The sequence below is a fragment of the Pleurodeles waltl genome, chromosome 1_2 (genome assembly GCF_031143425.1).
Source record: "Pleurodeles waltl isolate 20211129_DDA chromosome 1_2, aPleWal1.hap1.20221129, whole genome shotgun sequence".
In the NCBI taxonomy this organism is placed as follows: domain Eukaryota; kingdom Metazoa; phylum Chordata; class Amphibia; order Caudata; family Salamandridae; genus Pleurodeles; species Pleurodeles waltl.
In genome coordinates this window covers 1,173,207,325-1,173,230,744 of record NC_090437.1, presented here as the reverse complement: position 1 = coordinate 1,173,230,744, position 23,420 = coordinate 1,173,207,325, and the positions used below count along the sequence as shown (strand labels likewise).

Sequence of the window (23,420 nt, the reverse complement as noted above, 5' to 3'; positions counted from 1 at the left end):
GCAACTGCTAATACTGATGGTAGTGCTAGCGTGCCTGGTCCTTAGTAAGTAAACTCACAAGGGGACGTGTATAGATCGATGAACCTTTTGAATCACATGGAGTATCCTAGTCATGCAGTGAAATACTAATCCATTAATCAACATTAATAAATCAAAGTCAACTTTGAAGGAACTAAGAACAAACCCTATCTAACAAAAATAACCATCACTCACAAGAAAAGGTTAATAGTTTTTATTCCCTATTGGTTACAATTCTAATCAAAAACCCTTATTTGACTATTATTAGTAATTAAGCTTTATTAATCATCACGGAAACATTATTCATCCAAGAGACACAAATAATCAAAGCAAACATTAACCTAATAATTTCTCAATCATTTATGTAGCGATTCAGCAAAGCAATTCGGTCAGTCAACTGTCACCATCAATGTCACCCCTGTCAGCCTACCTAACCAAGATTAGCATCAGCATGTGGGACTTAATGCGAAAACAATTTGGGCAAAACATTAATTTGGAAAAATCTATCTAAATGAGAAATTCTGTACAGCACAGTTGGTACATAGAAGAAAAGGCAAAGGTTTATCAGTCGCATTATTATAGCTACCTATCCAAGATGGGTCAGCAACGAGTCAGTCTTCGTCTCCAGGTCATCGATAGTAAGCAAAATATCCGGCTCACAGAGTGTAAGCCCAATTATCAGCACTTCAGACAGCGTCTCCTGACGTCATCAACTTTCTCCTCTCCGCTCTGATTTTACTCCCCTTGTCATGACTTTTTATTAGGGTCTCTCAGTCCATCCCACTAATTGCTAATTGGTCAACCTTATCAGAAGTTATGATTCTAACCTATAGTTTTTGTTTACCGCATCTACACGTCTACTTAGGATTCAATTCCATTAGTTCCATTGGTTCCTCTGTTGAACATCATCCGGCTCTTCAGGTAACGAAATTGTTGCACACAAGTCTTTTAGTCAGAGCTTCCATTGTTCAAGTCCTGGGAAAGTACGTTTAGCATACACTATACATAATTGTATAAAATTGTCTTCATCATCTCCTGTCCGCTGGTACATTGCAGAATGTTCCAGCAGAGTCATCTCAACTCTGCGCAGTTAAAGGTCCCTTGCTCCGGTTATCACTCCTTGCAAGCCTTGTCACGTCTTCACGTTATAAGCAGGGAAGGCCCAGTGAAACCAGGCCTTTAGTTTGGCCAAGTTAAGAATGCAAATTAACATAAAACATAGGTTATACATCCAAGTATGACATATTAATGCATTTTACATGAATATTTCTCATTATTTAGCATCTTGTTAATACACATGGGGACCACTCCCGGTGGGCATATTTTGCTTATACACGTTATTTTCAGATATTAGTTTCTTCATTGAATTTTCTTCATTAATAAACACACATTAATCATTAGAAATTCCTCATATTAGCATATCTGTTCCATCAGTAGGTAAACAAGGAAAAGAGCAGGGGGAGCCAAAACACATCCCGGGTGCATCCCATTATTAATTGGTATTTTCAGGGTCAAACTCCAGTCTATATCTGTAATTACCTGGACCTAGTTGTGTGAGTGCAGCTCCTTCATAATTGTCAGGAGGCTGTTAGGGATGTCTAGTTTCACCAATGTTTCCCATAAACAATTCCGATCAACAAAGTTAAGGGCTGCACAACGGTCTACAAAGCAGCAGAATAAGCTGCCCATTTGCTCCATAGTCTTCTGCGTGAGTGACCATAGGCTAAACCAATTGTGGCCTTCGTTAAAACCCCCTTTTTACAGGGGAACAATACGATGTAATTCTGCCAATTCTTTAAGTCTACCTACAATTATTTTTATGAATAGTTTTTCACCCACATCAAGCCGATTAATCAGTCTGTAATTGTTGGTATTTTTGTGTTTTCCCCCTTGTGTATCGGTCTGATCATTGCCCCCTTCTAGTTTCCTGTGAATGGGCCCATAGCTAAGATTCCTTGGAGTGACAGGTAGAAAAATATTGCCCACCAGTCAACCCTAGTCTTAACTATGACATCAGGTGGATTATCTGGCCCTGCTGCTCTAGTCAGATCCAGGGCTAAGATTGTGTTTTTAATACTGCGCAGGGAGTACTGGGTTTTAATACCCTCATCCACCCCATACCATTCTGTTAGACTCATTCTCTCAGCCTCCAAACCCCCTCCATATATTTCTTTTAGATGTTCTACCCATGCTTCTTCTTCCTCCACTCATTTCATTGACTTCCATCTTGCCTGAGCTCAGCTGCACGAGCTTCCAAAACATTTTCACATTTTGTGTTTCAATAACTTCTAGCATATTTTTTCAGCAGCTCTCTTTATACGCTCTTTTTCAATCTTCAAAAGTTTTTTTAGTTTTTCCCTTGGTGTTCTGGAGGCTGGCATAGGTCTCTTGATCAAGCTTTATTTTTACAATTATTCTCCTCTTTCCTAATCTGACATTTTAACTTTGTGCAATCCCTGTCAAACAAAGCATTAACATTCCTAGTATTGGTCTGTGTGCTTTTTTGCTTCTTCCTGTTGGCATTTAAATCTACCTTTAAGCAGTGAACTACTTGGTTAATTACATTTTTATAATATCTTACGCAGTTGGCTGGAGCTTTTCAACTCTTGGCTCTGTTGGATATTAGCCAGTTGCACCAGGTGTTCTTCCTTGATCCTAGTAGTGAGGTGCTTGGGGTGTTTTATCTGTAGGGGAAGAACCATTTCTCTAATCCTATTTACCCCCATAATTATTTCCAGGTGTAGGAGGTAATGGTCGCTTCCCTCTGTTTGCATTACCTTGAATCTTCCAATTGTGTCCAGGCCTGCATAAAGATATACTCGATTGGGCATAGTTGCAACCCATATTTAAACTTCTGGCATGCTGGCCGACGGAGCTTCTCTGCCCATTTATACAAAACATTCCCTTTGAACCCAGAAACTTTCCTAGTGAATTATCACATGTAGCTAACATACATACAGGCAAATTAGCAATGTTAATGTTATATGTTGAAAAAATCTTCTCAAACAAGGGGTTAATCTTTCTTGGGTCCAATCTATGGTTAAAATCTCCCAACAATATAATCATATCTTTGTGGAAGTTTGTACAAATGTATTCCACATCTTCCTTAAAACTCCTTAGCTCAGACCCATACTCTCCTGCACTCCCCACGTGGATGTAAATGTTGATTATTAGCATACTATCATATCTATTGTCTGGTTTGTATAAATGTACTCTACAAGTCACGATCCAATTACATTTTACTTTTACCATTAATACCGTTTTTGCTATCTTGGTGGATGTAAGCAATATTAACTCCCCCCAGATGGTCACCCCTGTTGCCTCTTCTTCGGTGTTCTATTTACCTGCACAAACCCATCAGTGGTAGATGTTTCATTGCACAGCCAGATTTTCTGTAAACATATTGGCCCTCATTATGACCTAGGCGGTAAATGCCACCTACCGTCACCGTGGCTACCTACCGTCCGCCATATTATTACTGTAGCTTGAACGCTGCCAGAAGGCTGGCGGAATTCTAGTTACGGTCATGGCGGCGGACGGCGGTAAGGTGTTGCTGCTGCCAGCAGCAGCGCCACGCTAGTAGACCACCGCTGACCGTATCATGACACATGATACGTCCTGGCGATGTTCCGCTGGCGGACGCTGCTGTTGGCAGCAGCGCCGTATCCTGTCTCCTGCCGGAGGACCCCCTGCAAGCAGGTAAGCCTGGTGCTCCGACAGGGGAAGGGGGTAGGGGGTGGTGTGTGTGCATGTTTTTGTGTGCGTGCATGCAGGAGTGTGGCGTTTGGAATGCGTGTGTGCATGAACGGGTGTGAGTGTGCGTGTATGTTGTGTGGTGTGAATGCGTGTGTGCTAGGATGTATGTCAGTGTGTGTTGATGTGTGTGTAAATGAATATATGCATGTGTGGGTGAATGTGGGTATGGGTGTGTGTATGCTTGTGTATGTCTGTGCATGTAGGTGTGTGTATGTCGGGGGGGTCAGGGGAGAGGGGGAGTGTGGGGGAGGAATCTGGGGAGGGGGAGGAAAGACCCCTATCAGTGTCAGGGAAGGAATTCCCTGGCACTGATAGTGCCTACCACCATGGTTTTCGTGGCACGAAAACCATGGCAGTAGGCGGGGTCATAATCCAGAGGGTGGGACTGTGACAGCCACCTGACTGGAGACCGAGGTCTCCAGCCCGACAGCTGTTACCGCCCTGACGGACGGAGTGGTACATTGGCGGTTTGGCTTGAGCCAAACCGCCAATGTCATATTTTGGGGAAAGGTACCGCCAGCCTGTTGGCAGTACCGTTCTCCAAAATACCGCCGTCTGCCAGCGACGTAATGAGGGCCATAATCTCATGTCGATATGTTATCTCTTTTAACATTTCTGAGCATGACATTTTCACAAACCCACTAATATTCCATTATAGGATCCATAGGCTGTGCGACCACACTTTGGGGGTGATTTTAACCTTGGCGGACGGCGGAGGCCGTCCGCCAAGGTACCGCCGTGAAATGACCGCACCGCGGTCAAAAGACCGCGGCGGCCATTTAGACATTTCCACTGGGCCGGCGGGCGCTCTCCGAAAGAGCGCCCGCCGGCCCAGCGGAAATGCCCCTGCAACGAGGACGCCGGCTCAGAATTGAGCCGGCGTAGTTGCAGGGGTGCGACGGGTGCAGTTGCACCCGTCGCGTATTTCAGTGTCTGCTTTGCAGACACTGAAATACTTTGCGGGGCCCTCTTATGGGGGCCCCGCGGCACCCCCTACCACCATCCTGTTCCTGGCGGGAGACCCGCCAGGAACAGGATGGCGGTAGGGGGTGTTAGAATCCCCATGGCTGCGGAGCGCGCTCCGCAGCCATGGAGGATTCTGTAGGGCAGTGGTAAACCGGCGGGAGACCGCCGGTTTACCCTTTCTGACCGCGGCTGAACCGCCGCGGTCAGAATGCCCTCGGGAGCACCGCCAGCCTGTTGGTGGTGCTCCCGTGGTCGGTGACCTTGGCGGTCACCGGCCGCCAGGGTCAGAATGACCCCCTTTGTCCTAGTCAATATCACTCAACCACCCACCCTCGTTATTGGCTGGTGAGGAAAAGGCAGTATATCTATTCTCACAAATACTGACACCCTAGATTTCTTCAGAGCTGCGGTGTGGGACCATTATTTTTAGATCTTCCTTCTTACTGACTTCCGTATTCTATTCTATTCAATCAATTTAACCTGCTTAGGACTTAACCCAGCATGATACCTCAGAAAGGGATTATTAGAGTAACCTTCTTCTGGTATTTCTATGTCTGGTATGAATTTAATACCTTCCTTTTATACCTCGCTTTCCATCTTTGAAAGCGCTACCTTAACAATAATACCTTTGTTACTTTGTTACCCTTATTGTTGTTTGTAAACCCTACTTATCTGAGATCCTTTGACGCAATTGCTTTCAGGCTGAGGCATTTTGAGAAGAAAAATTATAACTGAGAGCGATTCAGGGGGACTAACTTCCTTTCTTTTTTTCCTTTTTAAAACTTTTTGTATGAGCTCTAGATATACTGATAACGTATTTGTTTTCCACCCCTTTATTGCTGATGTTCTGTCATTTGCACCTTTCATGCTAGTATCTTGCTTTGCTTTATTATCATTACTTTTATGTATCTTACCCGCCCTCATTCACCCGGGCCTCGGTGTTCTGCTCTTACTACCTCTTTGTTAGCATTCCCAAGCTCTTTCTTGTTCAAGGGTTGGTAATTATTTCGATTATCACTCCCTGAATCTCCCTTTCCTACTTCTTCTATATGGACATTATTAGATCCCTTTTGTGTGGTTCTTTGGAATTCTTTTTTTAGAACTTTGACTATTTGTTTTGTCATTCTTGGTGTGTTTATGGACGCCTTCTCCTTTTTCCCTTTCACAGCACCCCACTCTATGCCTTTTCAAATTCTCTTCATACGAGCGATATACTGTCTGTACATAGAGAGTTCTCCCCATTTCTTTATCAACATAGGGTGTTTGGACACGTATGCAGTTGTAACCCATCCATTTGCGATAAAGCCTCTTATACTTCCTTTTGATTTTTATTGGCCATGGATTTCTTATTTTCATCAATAAGCCTTACTAAGGTTGACATATGGTCATTTATTTATTTTAGTTCCACTGTGGTAATCTGTAGTTGTGCCTTCTGTGACTTTAAAATGTTATTGTTCAGTACTGTCACCTCTAATATTCCTTGCAAGGTTTTTTGTAGGATTAACATTATGTCCAACATTGAGGAAGGCAGTGACGCTGAGACCTCCAAGTTTAGAATAGAATTTTGTGCGGATACACCTGCTTCTTCATTTACCATTGAATTGATCTGCTCCTGTGTATTGCCAAGCTCCTCTCTGTTTTCCTTTGCAATCCCTCTACTTGCCTGTAGGTCTTTCGTGCTTTCTGATGCCCTTTTTTGCATCACCCTATTGTCTAATAGAGAAAATTACCTGGGGGAAGAGTATAGTCTTTATAGTCGGTTGTAGCAAGAACTGGTTACAGTCCGTCAGATCGGAATTATTTATGGAGGGTAGACTCGGGTCCAGAGTCCGGTAACTTGAATTCTCCTTGTCACTGGTATCCCTCTCTCTCGATCCTGATGCCTTGAGTTGTGCTTGACTTTTTTGAAATGTTCACCCACAGAGCCCTCAATTGATTTAGTTACTGACAACCCACCAGTCTCAATCAGTGAGGGGCTTTAGTTGAGCATATGCTTCTTTACGTTCTTTGTGAGACCTTCCTTATTTCATCTTTTTGCACCACCTGATTTCCTTCTAGGGTCATATTTCTCCCTTTTGTCATTGATTGTTCTGCCTTTGGTGAGTTCTACCACTAGCCTGGGCCATTCTTATGGGTACTGCACTGGAGTCTCTCTTTTACTCAAGGGTTTATACCTCTGGCTCCCTTACAAGTTGTGAGGCAGGTGATCTTGCTCACTGACCATTTTATCACACCCTTTATCACACCCTGATTAAAGTCCCATGGTTTCCTCCCATTTTATTTCCCCCTATACATGTTCCTAAGACTCACTCTAGTAGGGATATATTGGTCATTCCTCATTTCTTAGTTTTTCACAAATGTCTCCGGCACTTATCTATGCACTCGTGGTATGCTGTGCAGCTATGTAGCTGCCGCTGCCTCCAACCTTTCTCTCATCCAGAGCACTTTTAAAGGGCATACCTCCTAATGTTTCAGGTTTCCTTGGTACTGGGGGCTTTGCTTAGCTCCCCTATTCTGTGATCCAAAATAGGTGTTTACAGATTCCAACTGTGTTCCAGATGATACTTGCGCTCCCGCCTGCCAGGCTACTCATGGCAACCAAGTGAGGCAGGCACAGTAGCAGTACGTCAGGCCCCAGAGGCTCTGGTAGGGCACAGAAAAGTGTGTCAAGGCGGCGTTAGCCTGCCCCCCTGCCTTACACCCTACACCAAGGGTGTCTCAGAAGATGTAGCAGGATGGGGGGCTGCTGGGATGAACGTAGCATAAGTGAAGCTGATTCAATTGTAATAAAGTACTCCGGACAATACAGGAGGTGTCCGCAATCGCCGTTATGCTTGGCTGGCAATGCGACTGGCATAGGCGGCGGGCACAAGCACTGCAGCATTCACGTACATACAGTGTACGGATCAGTAGGCAGAGTCAGGAGACAAACTGCAAACTGTAGGCCATTGAGCAGTATAGTACCACCCTCGAGATGCAAGATTACAAGTGCTATGTGTGTTTCCAAGCACTGCAAGGGTATCCTGGTGCTGAGCAGCTGTGTGTGCCTATGCCTGCCTATGGTTGGTTGGTTAATTGAATAGCCAAGTCTTCAGCTTTTTGCGGGATTCAAGAAGAGAGGAGGAAGTTCTGATGTAGAGCGAAGCGAGAGGTCTTTCCACCCTTTAGGAGGAATGTAAGAGAGCTCCCATCCTCCTGATGTGGTTCTGTGTATGTTTGGGATGGGGGCAAGGAGGAGTCCTGTGGATCAGAGGTGTCTTTGGTGTGACTGGTGGAGGAAATGCGACTATTGAGGTATGTAGGCCCTAAGTTCTGTAGTACCTTGAGTGTAAGGAGTTTGCAATGAGTGTGATTGTGTATCAGGCGCCTGTGGAGCTATTGTGTGATGTTAGTTCTGTGTAAGAGGTTGAATCTGGATGGTCTGTAGTCCTATAGTGAGTTGCTTGGTGATCCCAACATTGAAGGTGTTTTGTCTTGTTGGTAACTAGGGCATGAGTGACAGTTTTTCTAGTGTTGCTTGGCAGTCGTTTGAAGACATTCCTCAGCATCCTCAGGGTGTGGAAGCAGGATGCAGCGGCAGCATTGACTTGGGCGGTCACGTCCATTTTGCTGTTGAAGGTAATTCCGAGGTTCCTGGTGTGGGTGCTGGGTATAGGTGTGGGTTGAGTTTGGCTGGCCACCAGTTAGAATCCCATGGTAAGGCCCTCTTACAGAAGATCACTACTTCTGTCTTGTCTGTGCTGAGCTTGATACAATTGGCTTTTATCCTGTTAATGACTTCTGTCATGCAGGAGGTGAACTTGCTTCTTGTGTTGGCGGTCTCATCCAAAAGGAAGAGGATGAGTTGCATATCATCGGCATAGGAGAGGATGACATTGGCCAGAGGGATCATGTATGCGTTGAACAGTGTTGGGCTCAGCAATGAACCTTGAGGCCCTCTGCAGATGAGTTTGTGGGCTTCCAAGGATTAAGTTGCCAGGCTGACAGCATGTGTTCTATGCATTAAGGAGCAGGTCCAGCAGAGAGCGGGTCATTGGATGCCAATCTCATGTAGGTGCCTGATGAAAATGGGGTGCTGCCTCCCTGATAAGTAGAAGATCTTTGGTGAAGATGTACAAGTGTCAGATGGAGGCTCCTAGTGGCTGATCTGTATGATAGCACCAGTTTTGACAATGGTGATAGTGGGCCACAACGTCGTTCTTCAGCTGTGATTGGAAGTTGAGTTGCAATGGTTATGTGATTCAATTGTGGTTCAGTTGAGGGTTGAAGATGCTGTAAATGAAGGTGATTTTGTTACAGAAGACTTTTGAGAGCTTGTTGCAAAGGTTTGTGAGTGTGTGAAGTCTCTGGAGGTTGCAGGAGGTGCTGTGAAATATTTGATGATGGCAATGGTTTCCTTGCTGCTGTTATTGCTGACATTGATTCGAGCTGCAAGAGCTTGGGTTCTGTATCTGTAGGTGATAGCATCTTAGGGCTGATTCGAAGATTTCTTCAACTGTCGTGTCTTGACTTGTTCTCCATTTGTGTTCCAGTTACTTGCAGCAGCATTTTATCAGCCTGTGTTCCTCTCTATACCAACTGGTCTGTGTTTGGGCTCTTGCCATTGGGTTTCACCTGAGGGGATCCAAGATGTTGGTGCATGCAGTGGTCAAGCTGTTGAGGTTCTTGATGTCTTTCAAGTTATTGGTGTACCAATACAATGAGAGGGTGGAAGCCCATTCTACATCTATCATGCTTTTCCAGCTGTGGCAGATGGTTCCAGTGGTAGTCGGCCTGTGCAGATGTGGGATGGTTATGCTGAACCTTACGAGGGGTGTCTGTTCAGGTCATAGTTGCTGGCTTGATTGAACAGCAGTTCTGAAGTCACTTCCTATGATAAACTGTTTCACTTCTTTTAAATGCGAGAGTACCAGGGAGTCTTTAATTTTTTTGCCAATTGTTCCTTGAGGGTGTGTTTGGAGTCCAAGATCAATCCGTGAGACTTGGGGTTTGGTGAAAGTTTGAGGTTCAAAGCCATCAAGGCACATGTCATTGAGCCAGGTTCGGCTCCCAGGAAATCCTTTTTATTACCCATTTTGCGTAATTTGCACACTTCTTCCTACAAAGAAGGACTGATTGGCATCCAAAGCCTCTCAACCAAACAAATTTGTATTTCTATTCTTAGTTTTATTAAATCCGCTATCACTATTAGAAATCGATATGAATTGGTAATGTGATCATTTATTAAGAGAAATTAGGAATTGTCCTTTTTACTATATTGTCTCATTGTTATATATGTTTTTATAAGCACTTATTTTTTTTTTTTTTTTTTACTGTTTTAGTAAGCTTGGGTGGCAAATTTAGATTTAATAGACTCATTTTAATGAATGTTATAAGTACTGTATTTTATGATGATCTTTATGTATGCATGTTTACTTTTGTGGCTAACCGCCGAATAAAGTTATTTTGACTGAGCCAGGTTTGTACTATTTTCTGCTTTTTGTCTTTGGCAAATAACAGAAATTCTGTCTTTTGTGGATTGAGCTTCGGGTAGGTCCTGGACATTCAGGTCTGGATGAGGTGCAGGCAACGTTTGAAGGGTTGCATGTCCTAACAGAGGAGACTTTCAGTTAGAGCTGTGGATCATCAAGAGATGTCATTATAATCTTGGGAGAAAAGCTCTACAACTATACCTGAATGTGTGTACACTCTATGTGAAATACCCAGTTCATGTACTTAATGTAGAATGTTATGGTTGTTTAGATTAATATCTTCAGTGAAAGAAGGTTCAGAGGAATGTATGTGTTTGAATGTTCATAGCATTTGATGGCTAACTGCTCCCTGGTGTTGTACGGGAGCTGTGGCAGAAATAAACATCTGTTCATATTGGAAAGTCTTGCTTCTTTTCTGAATCACTGCAGTTTCTGCAGCACAGACATCCCGAAAAATGTCAGGGGTAGCAGAAGTGGCATAATGCACACTTTGGCCTATAGTGGCTCCAGAGGGCTAATCACTTCCTCAGCTTGTTGCATCTCAACCACTTCTTGCTGTGACAGAAGATAAAAGGATGTCTCCAAAAGAGCTGTTCCCAAGAGGGACATTTGCTCAGCATCTTCCTTTCTAGTGACTTTCACTCTCCACTGACTCATTTGGTCTACCCCGAGAAACCATCACCAAACATCTAAATATTGTACTCCATACCTGCAATTATCTATCCCCTGCACCCATTCAGGAAGTCTATAATGCACTGCAAGCGAGCCACAAAAGACCCATTACCAAAACCAAATCCTGCTACATTCTTCCTCACGGTCCCACAAATTACTTCATGCATAGCATTAAATAGAAACACTGTGCAATGCTTCATGATTATGGGTAGAGACACAGACGATTTCCATATATTTAAATTAGACTCCAGCTGAAACAATCCTGAAGGTGGCACTATTTACTCATATTCCTTCAGTGCAGTAACGGTTTGAAAATACACAAATGAGAAATACTTCATTACCAAATATAGAATAGGAATGAGTTACACACTTCTACTTCTCCCTCAAATATAATTATTCAAAGCAGGCCTCCATTACGAGTAAAAAGTATAGTGAAAAATATCTAATGAAGCTTAATTATAAAGCACAAGTTCCAGCATCTTTGAAGAAAACACATGATGCGGAGGCCTTCATGGACGTTTCCAAATCATTGGCATCCAACTGCGGTGCCAAACGACACCGACTGGGGGGGTCAGTCTATGTTCAATTATACATTGAAGATTTACTCCCGTAAAATGAGGAATCTCTGTGATGAATGAAGTGAAAGTGAAAGGCCTTATATCAACGCACAAAACTTCAGCATGCATGCCCTGTGGGAAAGAATTTAATCGGTTGCACACTTCGTCAATGCTGGGGTATATTTATTGTACAAATCAAGGGCTACAAAACGGTGATCCTTACTTAAAAGACGCACGTACATGCGCATTGGATGGCCCGTCGTTGCTTGCATGCCTGTCCATGCTCAGGTTGAGTGTAAAGAAGCCTGGCACTTAAGGTAACTCCGTAAGTACAGGGATCAAGGAAAATATTCATAAAGGTCTGAAAATAGATTGGGTGCAACCCCTGAGCCCTAGAGCAGAATGCAAGACTTTTCTTTAGCAAGGGCACTAAGTGAAAACTACAACAAATGAACAGGGCTCCCTGAGCCCTGCGTACTCTCTTTTCCTGTCAATCAATAAGCAAACAGGATTTGAAAAGCACGACTAATCACCCTTTAGGGTACCAGGCACTTGCAGGTCTCTGCGGCTCATTCAAATAGCCAGGTCTTGTGGGCTCTACAGAATTCCAGATGAGAGGTAACGGCCCAGAGATGCATGGGAAGGCTGTTCCAGGTTTTTGCCGCCATGTGGGAGAAGACAGGCCCTCCACTTCTGCTTCGTGTGTTGGAAAATGATAGGGAGGTGGAGCATAGTCTTCATGACGGTTGGTGGAAATTCAGGCGGTGTTTAATGTAGGCAGGTCTTTCGTTGTGTAGAGCTTTTTGTGTGGGGGTCAGCAGCTTGAATACTCACCTCTTCTGTGCGGGGAACCAGTGAAGTTGCCTTAAGTGTGGTGTAACATGGGATCGTCGGGGAAGTTCAATGATGAGTCACACTGCAGCGTTCTGTATAGTGTGAAGTCTTTGTAGGAGTTGCAAGGTGATTCCTATGTAGAGCGTATTGCCCGTGTGTAGTCAGCTGGTGACGAGGGCCTGTGTCACAGTGTGTCTCGTGTGCGGGGATAGCCACTTGAACATCTTATGTAGCATGCGCAGAGTGAAGAAGCAGGTGGAGATTGTGGTAATCTGTGATTTCATGGTCAGCATGTTGTAGGTAATGATTCCAGGATTTCTGGCATGTTTGGAGAGAGTGGCTGCGGTCCTAGTTCTAAAGGCCACCAGGAGTCGTTCCATGTGTTGCTGCTCTTGCCGAAGGTCAGAACTTCAGTCTTGTCTATGTTTAGCTGCTGGCGGTTTTCTTTCATCGAGACGGCAACTCTTGTCATGCATCTATGAAAGTTAGTTTTGGTGGTGCTGGGTCCAACAGTGAGTGAGAGAATGCGTTGTGTGTCATTTGCATAGGAGATCATGTGAGGCTGTGATATCTGACGGTCGGCTAGTGGGGTCATATATGTTTTAAAAAGCATGGGGCTGAGGGATGATCCTTGGGGGGCACCACAAGTCATGTCTTTTGGTTCCGAGATGAAAGGAGGTGGGTGAATCCTCTGGGTTCTTCTGGTGAGTAAGGAGGTGATCCATCTGAAAGTGTCCCCTTGGATATCGATTTAGTGGAGTCTTTTTGATCAGCACGTGGTGGGGTATGGTATCAAAGGCTGCCAAGAGGTTGAGGAAGATCAGGGCCACTGTTTCTCCTCAGTCAAGGAGGGGACAGATGTGATCTGTGCGTGTGATCAAGGCGGTCTTGGTGCTGTGATTGCTGTGGAAGCCGTATTGGGAGGCGCTGAGTAGCTGGTTCTGCTCCTGGTATGTCATGAGTTGCTTGATGATGATTTTTTTCCAGTACGTTAGCTGAGAAAGGGAACAGGGAGAATGGGCTGTAGTTTTTGAGTATACTGTGGTCTGCAGTGGATTTGTGAGTAGTGGTTTGAATTCAGTATGTGACCAAGTGTCCGAGAAGGTTGCGATGGTGATGGAGGTGTTGAATACAGTGGTGAGTTCCTAGCCAACCCTTTGGTTTCTGAGATTGAAGCTGTGGTGCAGCAGGGGTCTGTGGGGGCTCCAGAGTGGATGGAATTCATGGTGGAGGTGGTGTCCTCGGTGGAGAGAAGGTTCCAGATGGTTAGTCTATGGTTGGTGTTGGTTGTGCTCATGGCGACTCTGTCAATGAAGTCTATAGGTGTAGGTTGTGGTTCGAAGTTCCTGTATGTGGGTGCAAACGTGTTGTGAAAGAAATCGGCACGGTTGTCGTACAGCTCCTGTGCGGGTGTGATGTTGTTTTCACTAGCCGTCGGGTTGGAGAATTCCTTAACTAGGTTAAAGAGTTCCTTGGTATTGTTGCTGCTGGTTTTGATACAAGTGCTGCCTTCTTTGTTGCTTTCAGCAGGCAGTGGTACATGTTGAGGGAGGCCTTGAAAGCTGCCCCGTCGTAGGTGTTTCTGCTGGCATGCCACTTACTTTCAAGCTGTTTGCTGTCTCATTTAGATGTTCTGAGTTCAGTGGTGTACCAGCTGGCTTTTTGGAGGTTTTTACTGGGTTGCTGCTTTTGACGGGGATGATGCCGTCAGCACAGTTGGTGATCCAGGCATTGAAGTTCTTTACTCCTTGTGCGAGGTCTGTGGGAGGGTGGAGGTGTTGAGGGCATTAGTCCAGTTGGTCCTTGAAACTTAGCTCCACGCCCAGTGGAGGCTCTGAATGTCTTGGGTCTTGGGGGTGTTGGTGCGGGTACTGGAAATGTTGAAGTGGACAACAGAGTGGTCAGTCCATTTGGGTTCGGTGACTTAGCTGTATGTGAGACACGGTTCCTGGAGATGAAGATGGGGCCCAGTGTGTGTCCTGCGGTGTGCATAGCGTCCTGGATGATCTGAGTTAATCCGAGGCAGCTCATTCTGTCAAAGAGGTGTGCTGTGTTGTTGTTGGGGTCGTCGATGTGGAGGTTAAGGCCACGGAGGAAGATGTAGTCATTGGATTCTAAGGCTAGGGGTGCAATGAAATCTGCAATGGGGTTGCAGAAGCTTGAGCACGAGCCTAAGAGTTGTTATGCCAGGGTTCCTCTGATGGTAATCTTGTCATCCGTGCAGAGCTTGAAGTTGAGGTGCTCCATGGGGTTGTAGTGTTGTCGGTGGAGGTAGTGCATATAATGCTTTCTTTGTGGACTATAGCTGTTCCTCTTCCTGGCTTGCTGGTGTGGTCTTCGTGAGTGATTTCATAATTATCTGCGATTGCTGTGGCAATGTCTGGGAGCACGTGGATTTCAGTCAGGTTTCGGTGAGGAAGAGAATGTCAGGTGTGAGGGTAGTGATGAGCTCCTGTAGTTTTGTAGAATGCTTGCACATCAAACTTGTGTTAAGGAGCAGGCAGTGGAGTTGATGTGTTGCTTCTGGTGTGTTGTGGTGAGAGTTTGGTGTGGTGCTATGCGGCATGACAGTGGTCATACAAGTGAAGGTGCATCTGGCGCAGGAGAACGCCCTTACCATTGATTGTGGTGCAGCGTGGCAGCAGGTTCCCTGGGTCATCTGGTGTTTAGGGCATGGAGCATGGCAGCGTCATAACTGGGTGGGCCGAGAAACAGAAATCCTGGTGCTGGGCGCAGACCAGGCATGGAGGGGTGCAGATTGACTTGCCTTTGGCACATCGGTGGTGCACCGGCAGTGTGTCCACAGCACACGGCCTCGCTGCGGCCTCCATTAGGTATGTCCTAGGAGGAAGGAGGGGTGCTGGGAGGCAGTGGGTGGGGCTAGGTGGGAGGCAGGAAATAACAAACGACAGGCAGGAGTGGCAATGAGAGAAAAAGCAAGGAGAAAGCAGTGAAAATGGGGAAAAGCAAGGAGAAAGCACACAAAAAATGGAGAAAAACAAAGAGAAAGCAGTGAAAGCAAGGGAAAAGCAAAGAGAAGGCATTCTAAAAAAAACGGAAGGAAAAGCAAGGAGAAAGCACCGAAAATGAAAGAAAAGCAAGGAGAAGGCACACAAAAAACAAGGTAAAAGCAAGGAGAAGGCACACAAAAATGGGGAAAGAGCAAGGAGAAGACAGGAGCAAGAGCAGTTGCAGCAGTACAAGGAGAGTTGGACCTGGGACCTGTGGTCCTGCGGCCCTATGTTCTGTGGTTAATTTGATTCCCCCTGAAACTAGGAGTGATAAAGTGTGAGAGGCACCAGAGGGCAATATAGAGGTAGTAGGAATCCTGACTACACCTCGTTGACTTCCTGGAATGGCACAACATCATTATTAACAGCCATAAACCAAAAACGATACTTATAAGACCACTGGGATAACTGTTATTAATTTACCTCTTATGAAAAAATGTGAAAAGCATAGAAAAATTAACCAAGCTGGACATTTAAGCTGACCAGTTAAAAAAGTGTTCTTCTAAATGCAGTTGTTAGAACGAGTCGTTTTTAGTATCTATTGATCTGCCATTAAGATAATTGCAGTTGATTCCACTTGCATCATTCCCAGAATTTCCCCCATTGTTCAGATTAAAAAATACACATGTCGAAAATAAATAGATCTTTTTAAATAGTAAGGTGTCCATTAAGCAACTAGTCTATACAGTGCCACATAAAATCCTAAACTTGAATTTCCACCAAAATGTCATTGGAGTTATTTCATGTGAATAAGATACTGCTAGCTAAAACAAAGGTTTCAGAGGGTAGTGACTGGAACATCATCTAAGTGGCGCATGGTACATTTATAACATTAAGAGATGACAAAAAAATCCCTGCAGTCTATCACCTTGTAATCTTGGTCAGCAGTTGGACGCCATATTACTCCTGTAGATTTAAAGATTCCTCAGTGGACCACAAAATTGCTTTTGTCAAAAAGCAAATAAGGCACCTTCAAGATAATTAGCATAAGCACCACTACATGCTCTTGGATCAACTGCAAACAAGCCTCCTTCTCTGGCTGTAGGAATAGCTAGGGCACTTTTTGCAAAGACTACAGTGTCAGCCTCTCCCTCCATGGGACGTTATGATCGCACAGAACCAAGCAGGGTACTAATCACAATTTCTGAGCTCCTGCCAGGCTGCACCAGGATGGCCTGTTGACCTCTACATCAGCCTCTGGTGTTAGTGATCACCTGTGAAATCAGTACAGCATGCCATGCATAACTGCTCAAACACACATCAAGCCAAGGAAAATGGATGAAATAAATTCTCGCTATGAAAAAGTAGCAAAACGCGCAAAAACAAATAAGCCCATATCTACTGTTAATTGCCTTTCATGTTGAAGTCCCTTATTCTCCTGAAGTCAAAAGCCAAAGATGGGATAGGATAACTCTCTTTACTTGCACATGCTGTTAGAGGTCTTCTAGTCCATGCATGCAAGACAATGAACATAACATCTTGAGAGTGGAAAAGTTTGGCACAAGGACAGCCTCATGAGATGAGCAAAAGAGAAGGGGCAGCCTCACCCAGATGATGCCTCTAGTACTACTGGGGCCAAAGAAGGCACCTAACGACTTCTGGATTCTTCGCTTCCTTTTTAGACTCTAGTCACAATATGGCAATATGCCCAGATACTTGCTGTGCTGTAGTTCTAGCATAATAAGTGACCTTTTTAATACATACAGGTCACGCCTAGGATAGGCCCTGAACAGGCCAGAGGGCAGGGTGCCATGTACTTAAAAAGTTGGACATGTACTTTTTGGTTTTACAGCTCCGGGTAATAAAAATCTCTTAAATTTGTTTTTCACTACAGATTACAATTAAATTACAATTTTGAAAATGCCACTTTTAGAAAGTTGGCATTTCCCTGCGTTAGCCTTAGCCATTTAGTGCCTGCAGCCTGTCTCTGGGTCACATGACTGGTTGTAGCTGACATTTGGGCTTTGTGTATACCTAAGGAGCCACACACAACTGAGGGCTTAGGTGTGCTTGGATGGACCATCACTGGCAGGATGGGAAGGTGGAGGTGGAGGTGGAGCTTGGCACAGCCTTACTTACATTTGATTAGGCTGTCTCCTGCTGCCACACAAAAGGCTGCATACCCCCTGTACTTAATCTGTGTACTTCAAAGGGAACCCTCTAGAATTTTCTCCTACTTCAAAATAAGGCCCAGGTATAAATATTGGACCCCAGACACCAACTCTTCAGTACGCTTCTGGACCTGTGGATCCTCTGCAAGGAGAAGGATTATTGTGCTGCTGAAAGGACTGCCACTCTGCTGGACTACTGCTTTGAAGGACTGCTGCCCTGCTTTGCTGACATGCTGCCCTCGTGCGTGGGTGAGGAGGATTGGGCCTGCATCTGTTGAACCCAGGTCCTCAAAGTGACTTTAAGGTCTTGTTGGCTGTGGAACTAGCAGAACCAATGCATCTCCTCTTCTGTGTGGCGCAATCTCAAGCAAAATCGAAGCAACCAACTTACTGCCTTGGCTGGGCTACTTAACCTCAACACTGGACCTCGCAATGCTCCGCACCAAGGACTTAAGGCACTCTTGTACAGGTCCCTGTAGCCAGTCCTTGTGCCATCAGGGTCAGGCTAAACTTATAACTTTGTTCTGGTATGCCGCATCCAGATAGCTACAGTTGATGCTTTGTGCTTTTTGGTGCTATTTTCACTGGAATCTTTAAACTTGCATATCTTCGGTTCTACTGATTGTTTTTTGTCTTTTTGGTCTTGCTTCATCTATTAAAATGTACCCTATTTTTCTAAATTGGTGTTGATTTTTTCTTTAGTTGGGTTTTTACTTTATTACTGTTTAAAGTGCTGCAGAAATACTTTACACATTACCTCTAATTGCTCTGTGCCAAGTTACTAGAAGGTTGAGCAAAGGTTAATTGGGGGTTTGCTTGTGTCTCACCCTGACAAGGTCTGTAGTTGCTGCTTGAGAAGGTTCCTGCACCCCCGGCCAGTAACTCAGTTTCAAACACTCACATGTTTAATTCACTTTAGCATTTCCATGAAGGTTGCGGGTCCAGTTTTCCTTCTCAGCAAGCAGGGCAGCAGGCAGCTGGGCAGGAGAATAGCAGAGCAGCAGATTAGCAGCCCTTTTAGAAGCTGAGCAGTACATCAGTCCTTCGTCTGTAGTATCCACAGGTCTTGGAGTGTACTGAAGAGTTGGGTCTGAGGGTCTTATCTTTATATATGGTGCTCACTTTGAAATAGGAGACTTTTCTAGAGAATTCCCTTTTTACCTGCCTCCTCTGCCCAGGCTCCAATCTGGCTACATGATCAATGCAGTGGTGACAAATCATTTGTGTGAAGGCAGGGCACAGCCTATTCAGTTGCAAGTGGGGGGTGTGCCCAGCTCCATCCCTTCATCCTGCCAGCTAATGGCCAATTCAGGCACACCTACTCCCTCTAGTATTTGGCTGTCTGGGAGGAATAAACAAAGTCTAAGTGCCAACTACACCCAGCCATGTGACCCTGGAACAGACTGCAGGCACCAAATAGTCAGGGCAGGAAAATACAAACTTTCTAAAAGTGTTAATTTTGAAATTGTGACTTGAAATCTAATGTTACTATTAAAGACTATTTTTAATTACAGTTTCTCAGACAGCAAACATGAAAAGTTTACCATTTCTCAATCAATCCTTAGCACATATTAAATGAAATGTAATAAAGCAACCAAATCGTATCTTATGGCAGATGTAGGCCTCACTATCGTGAACAACAAATTGAAGAGTTTTTCACTGCCAAGACCTATAGGTCATGTCCAACTTTTTAAGTACACTGCACAATGCCCTAAGGGATTACCCATGTATATTAAAAAGGAACTTTTAGGCCTGGCAAAAGATTTATTTTGCCAGATAGAACTAGTGTTTTAAAACTGCACACACAGTCTACAGTGGCAGGCATGAGCCATGTTGAAACGGGCTACTTAAGTGGGTTACACAATCAGTGCTGCAGGCCCACTAGTAGCATTTAGTTTACAGCCCCTAGGTACATGTAGTACCACGTTACTAGGGACTTACAAGTAAATTAAATGTGCCAATCAGGTGTAAGCCAATTCTACCATGTTTACAGGAGAGAGCACTAGCACTTTATCTTTGTTAGGAGTGGTAAGGTGCACAGAGTTCTAGTGCCAACAAAAACAAGAGCAGCATAAATGGAGGAGTAGGACAAAATGTTCGAGGGAAGACCACCATAAGTCTGTCAGGTCTAAAGGTGGCCCCATCTCCTTGATAATAACAAATATGTCCAAATATTTTCAGGGAGCCACTCCTGTACACTGTTTCTGTGTTCCATGGCTCACTAGAAACGATACGCCTGGATCTGTTAATCTGGCATTATATCCAGGAAGTATGCCTCCTTTGCAACAAGAAAACCAGCTGGAAAATCATGGTCCTTTACCTGTAGATAATAGCACCACATGAAGAGCAAGTATGGACAAAGGACCTATGAGTAATGGGAGAATGGGCATTGGAACCAGAGGTAAAGCAGCTGTAGTCAAATGATCTTCAGTAGAGGCAATACTTACAGAGTCTGTCTTCCAAAACTTGGAGACCTTACACCACTCCAGCACAGCACTTTGGTTCATCAAGATCTCAGGAGGTGCCCTCTTTCTAGGCTTGCTATTTGTCTTTGCTCACTACCTGCCCTCTGTTTTCTTTTTTCTTACAAACATCCTGTGCTCTGGCAATTCATCACACAAACATCCTGCCTATTAATGAGCTAGTTATTGCCTCTGTTGTGGGAGGCTTGACATCTGCACATCTACTGCCTTTATTGTGGTTAACTTTACAGAGCATGAGCATTCCCCATCCATGGAATCAGGAGATCTAAAGAAACGAGCAGGACAGTTCACACACAAAATATTTTATTATACTCTGCTTTTTATACTGTACTGCTGTAACTTGGATGTCATTTGAAGTGCTGTACAATCATTGTCCATTTTTTGCTAGTCAAACGCTACCCTTTGCTTTCGCTCTCTACTCTTCTTCCCCCAAGACCTCCAAATCCCTTAAGAAAATCAACAGGCAGTGTGAAAGACCTTTTCCTGAAAAGCTGAAAGTCTGTACAACGGGAGAGCAGACTACCTGGATGGGATTATTGGGATGGGTTGCACCTAGATACCAGTATTATTGAAATGTGGCCCCTAGTTCTCTCAGGCTTAAGGAGTAGATGCAAAATTCATTGTAATTTCATGTTGCATGTATTTAAATTAATTGTTGGGTTTGGAAAGATATTATATAAGAACATACTGTCTCCGTTCTCATGAACAATAGATGAAATAATCTTTTATCTGTATTCCTTAGGGATGGAGTTCCTTATTGTGAAATGGACTACCATGCTAAGTTTGGCATAAAATGTGACAGCTGTGAAAAGTATATCACTGGAAAAGTATTAGAGGTAAGTCATGCACCTTTAAACCTGACTTCAAAATATACTTCAAACTGTTGGTGACATATTACTTTAATTTTCTACATTATGTGTGCCTAAAGTTCAATGTGGATATTGATATTTATTTAATGTTACATTTTAGCATCTGATATTCAGCTGGTATGATGTCTTAATAATATGAGATACAAGTAGATTAGGGAAATACATGTGAATGAAAGTAAAGTAAAATTGATATTTTAGAGTAATAGTAAGGATTTTAAACATGAAAAATACCCACACCATATGGTGGATGGCATGTGCACAAGTTTCCTTATACTTTTATATTATAGGTAATACTGATGGTGAAATAAAGTGTTTTAGTTGGGTCGTAATGGTGAGCATTTATTTAGTCAATATTTTCTAAATTATTAAATTGAGGCTGAACAACAGTCAACTGAGAATGCCCAGTCATAGTCCTCATGTGTCATATTCAGAGGGAACTTAGGCATGGTGGTGCTCTAAATAGTAGTTAGAATTATAAATATTTCCATAGGTGTTTTCAGTCTTTCAGGGAATATAGTCACATTATCATCAGGAGTTAAACTAAGTGTAACTTCAATTTCAATATAAGACCTGTATTTTAAGGCTGCCATTCTACTTTAAACAATTTTTTTTTTTTTCAAATGAGTAATCATTTCCTTAAGGCAGTGGTCTCCAAACCTTTTAATGCCGCGCCCTCCCAAATGAAAAATAAAACTCATTGGACCCCCGCAGGATTTTTCACAATTGTTTTATAAACATGGTGATCTTTAAATATGTCCAGACCTATTTAAACATTGCAGTTAAATACTGTAACCTTTTAAAAAATGCAATAACATGCTTTTGCTTAAAACAAAGGCCTGTTATCTGCATAATGCTTCTTTCGGCCAGAGTCTGACGTCCCCCTGGGATCACTTGAGGTCCCCCTAAGGGGGTCCGCCCCCCAGTTTGAAGACCTCTGCCTTAAGGGGTTCCCTTTAGAAATGAACTAGGCAAAAACCCTTTTTTCTACAAGTTTCCTTCATGTCCTGGGGTCCCTAATCTTAAAAATGTATTGTGTATTAATCTGCTCCACAGATGGTGTCTGCATTAGAAAAATATGTTCTTGTCTATGTACTAGAATCCTCACTCTCCAGGCTCATGCTAATTATTTCTTTATTTTATAGTTTATCAGGACAAATTGAAGATTTGCTTCTTAGATCATCATACAATAAAGATTCCATACAAAGATATAGACTGAAATTGAGTAACAAGGTGATAAAAACACTCTGCAGCATCTTTAAGAGGGATGTATCCCAAATGATGCAATAGCACTGTGACCTGAAATGTAGTAAATCTCTTAACATATTGAATGGTTGTCTTTATTACTGATGTCCCTGTGGGTAAAATTAGAATGTGTCAGAAAATGTTAGCTTGTGAGATCTAGCATAATATACATTAATTAACAGAGCTTCCTAAGACTATACGACATAAGGTTCATGCCTTAACTACACAGGCCTGAAGATTATCATATTTCTGGGCCTAGATACCACAGACCATTCGCCCTTGTTTACTCTGCAGTCTAAAACATTTACCAAATTGGTTCCTGTTAGACCAGATAGCCCTAGGGCTATCTTCCCCCAAACTTTTTGCCTGCTTGCCCCACATTTTTTGCTGATTTGTTTTTGTTGGCCTTAGGACTCTGAGCACTTTACCGCTGCTACCCTGTGATAAAGGGCCCAATTCAAATATTGGCGGATGGCTTACTCCATCACAATGGTGACGGATATCCTGTCCGCCTAAATCTAAATCCCGTTGTTTGCTTTGGGATTTAGATTTCGGCGGACAGATTATCTGTCACAGTTGTGACAGAGTGACCCGTCCACCAATATCTAAATAATGCCCAAAGTGTTTGTGCTCTCTCCCTAAAACATATTCTGACTGGTATACACCTAACTGGCGTATTTAACTTGCTACACTTACTACAGGTCCCTAGTAATGTGCATTTTATGTGTCCCGTAAATTAAATGCTAGTAGCGGGCTTGCAGCACTGCTTGTGCCACCCACTTAAGTATCCCTTTTAAAACATCTCCAAGGCCTGCCATTGCATCCTGAATGCAGTATAACACTGCCATGTCGACTTGCTATTTAAAACCCCTTGACAAGCTTACTTTTTATTACATATAGGTCACCCCAATAGTCCTTGAACTGGCTATGCTTGTTTGCGATGACATGCACATTCATGCATCAAGAAGCAGGAGTACACATGTCCAGCTGTCCAGTAAAAAGAAACCCATTCCATGGTGGACATCAGGCATCATGATGCATATGAATGCAATGCATATATGCACCACACAACATGTGTGCATGTGTTGCGAGGCATACGTCATGTCGCTTTGACAGTTGCACATACATGCGTCATGACACATCGAAATGCATGCATCATGACGTGGCAGTTTTTTTATATTTTTATCTTTCCAAGGTGGCAGACACCCATTTTGGAGTAAGAAATTTGAACTCTGTAAACGAGTTACTCCTTCACAACGGTGACGGAAACCTGCCAGCGGAAATCTAAATCCCAATATATTCTATGGGATTTAGAATCCAGGGGATGAGATATTCGTCACCGTTGTGATGGAGTAACACGCCCACCACGTTCTAAATCAGGCCCTAAATGTGGGGATTGTGCTTTTTAAGAAAGTAAAGATAGTAGTGAC

The 23,420-nt window shown here is 43.7% G+C and overlaps 1 protein-coding gene across 9 annotated transcripts in view; it reads left to right on the top strand.

Moving 5' to 3' along the window:
- Positions 1-23,420, top strand: part of ABLIM2 (actin binding LIM protein family member 2) — a 714,445-nt gene that overhangs the window by 387,800 nt on the left and 303,225 nt on the right. For all 9 annotated transcript variants that reach the window (XM_069203370.1, XM_069203322.1, XM_069203330.1 and 6 more), the window contains exon 6: positions 20,622-20,715. In XM_069203370.1, the coding sequence (XP_069059471.1) occupies positions 20,622-20,715 (94 nt within the window). The remainder of the gene's footprint in view (positions 1-20,621; positions 20,716-23,420) is intronic.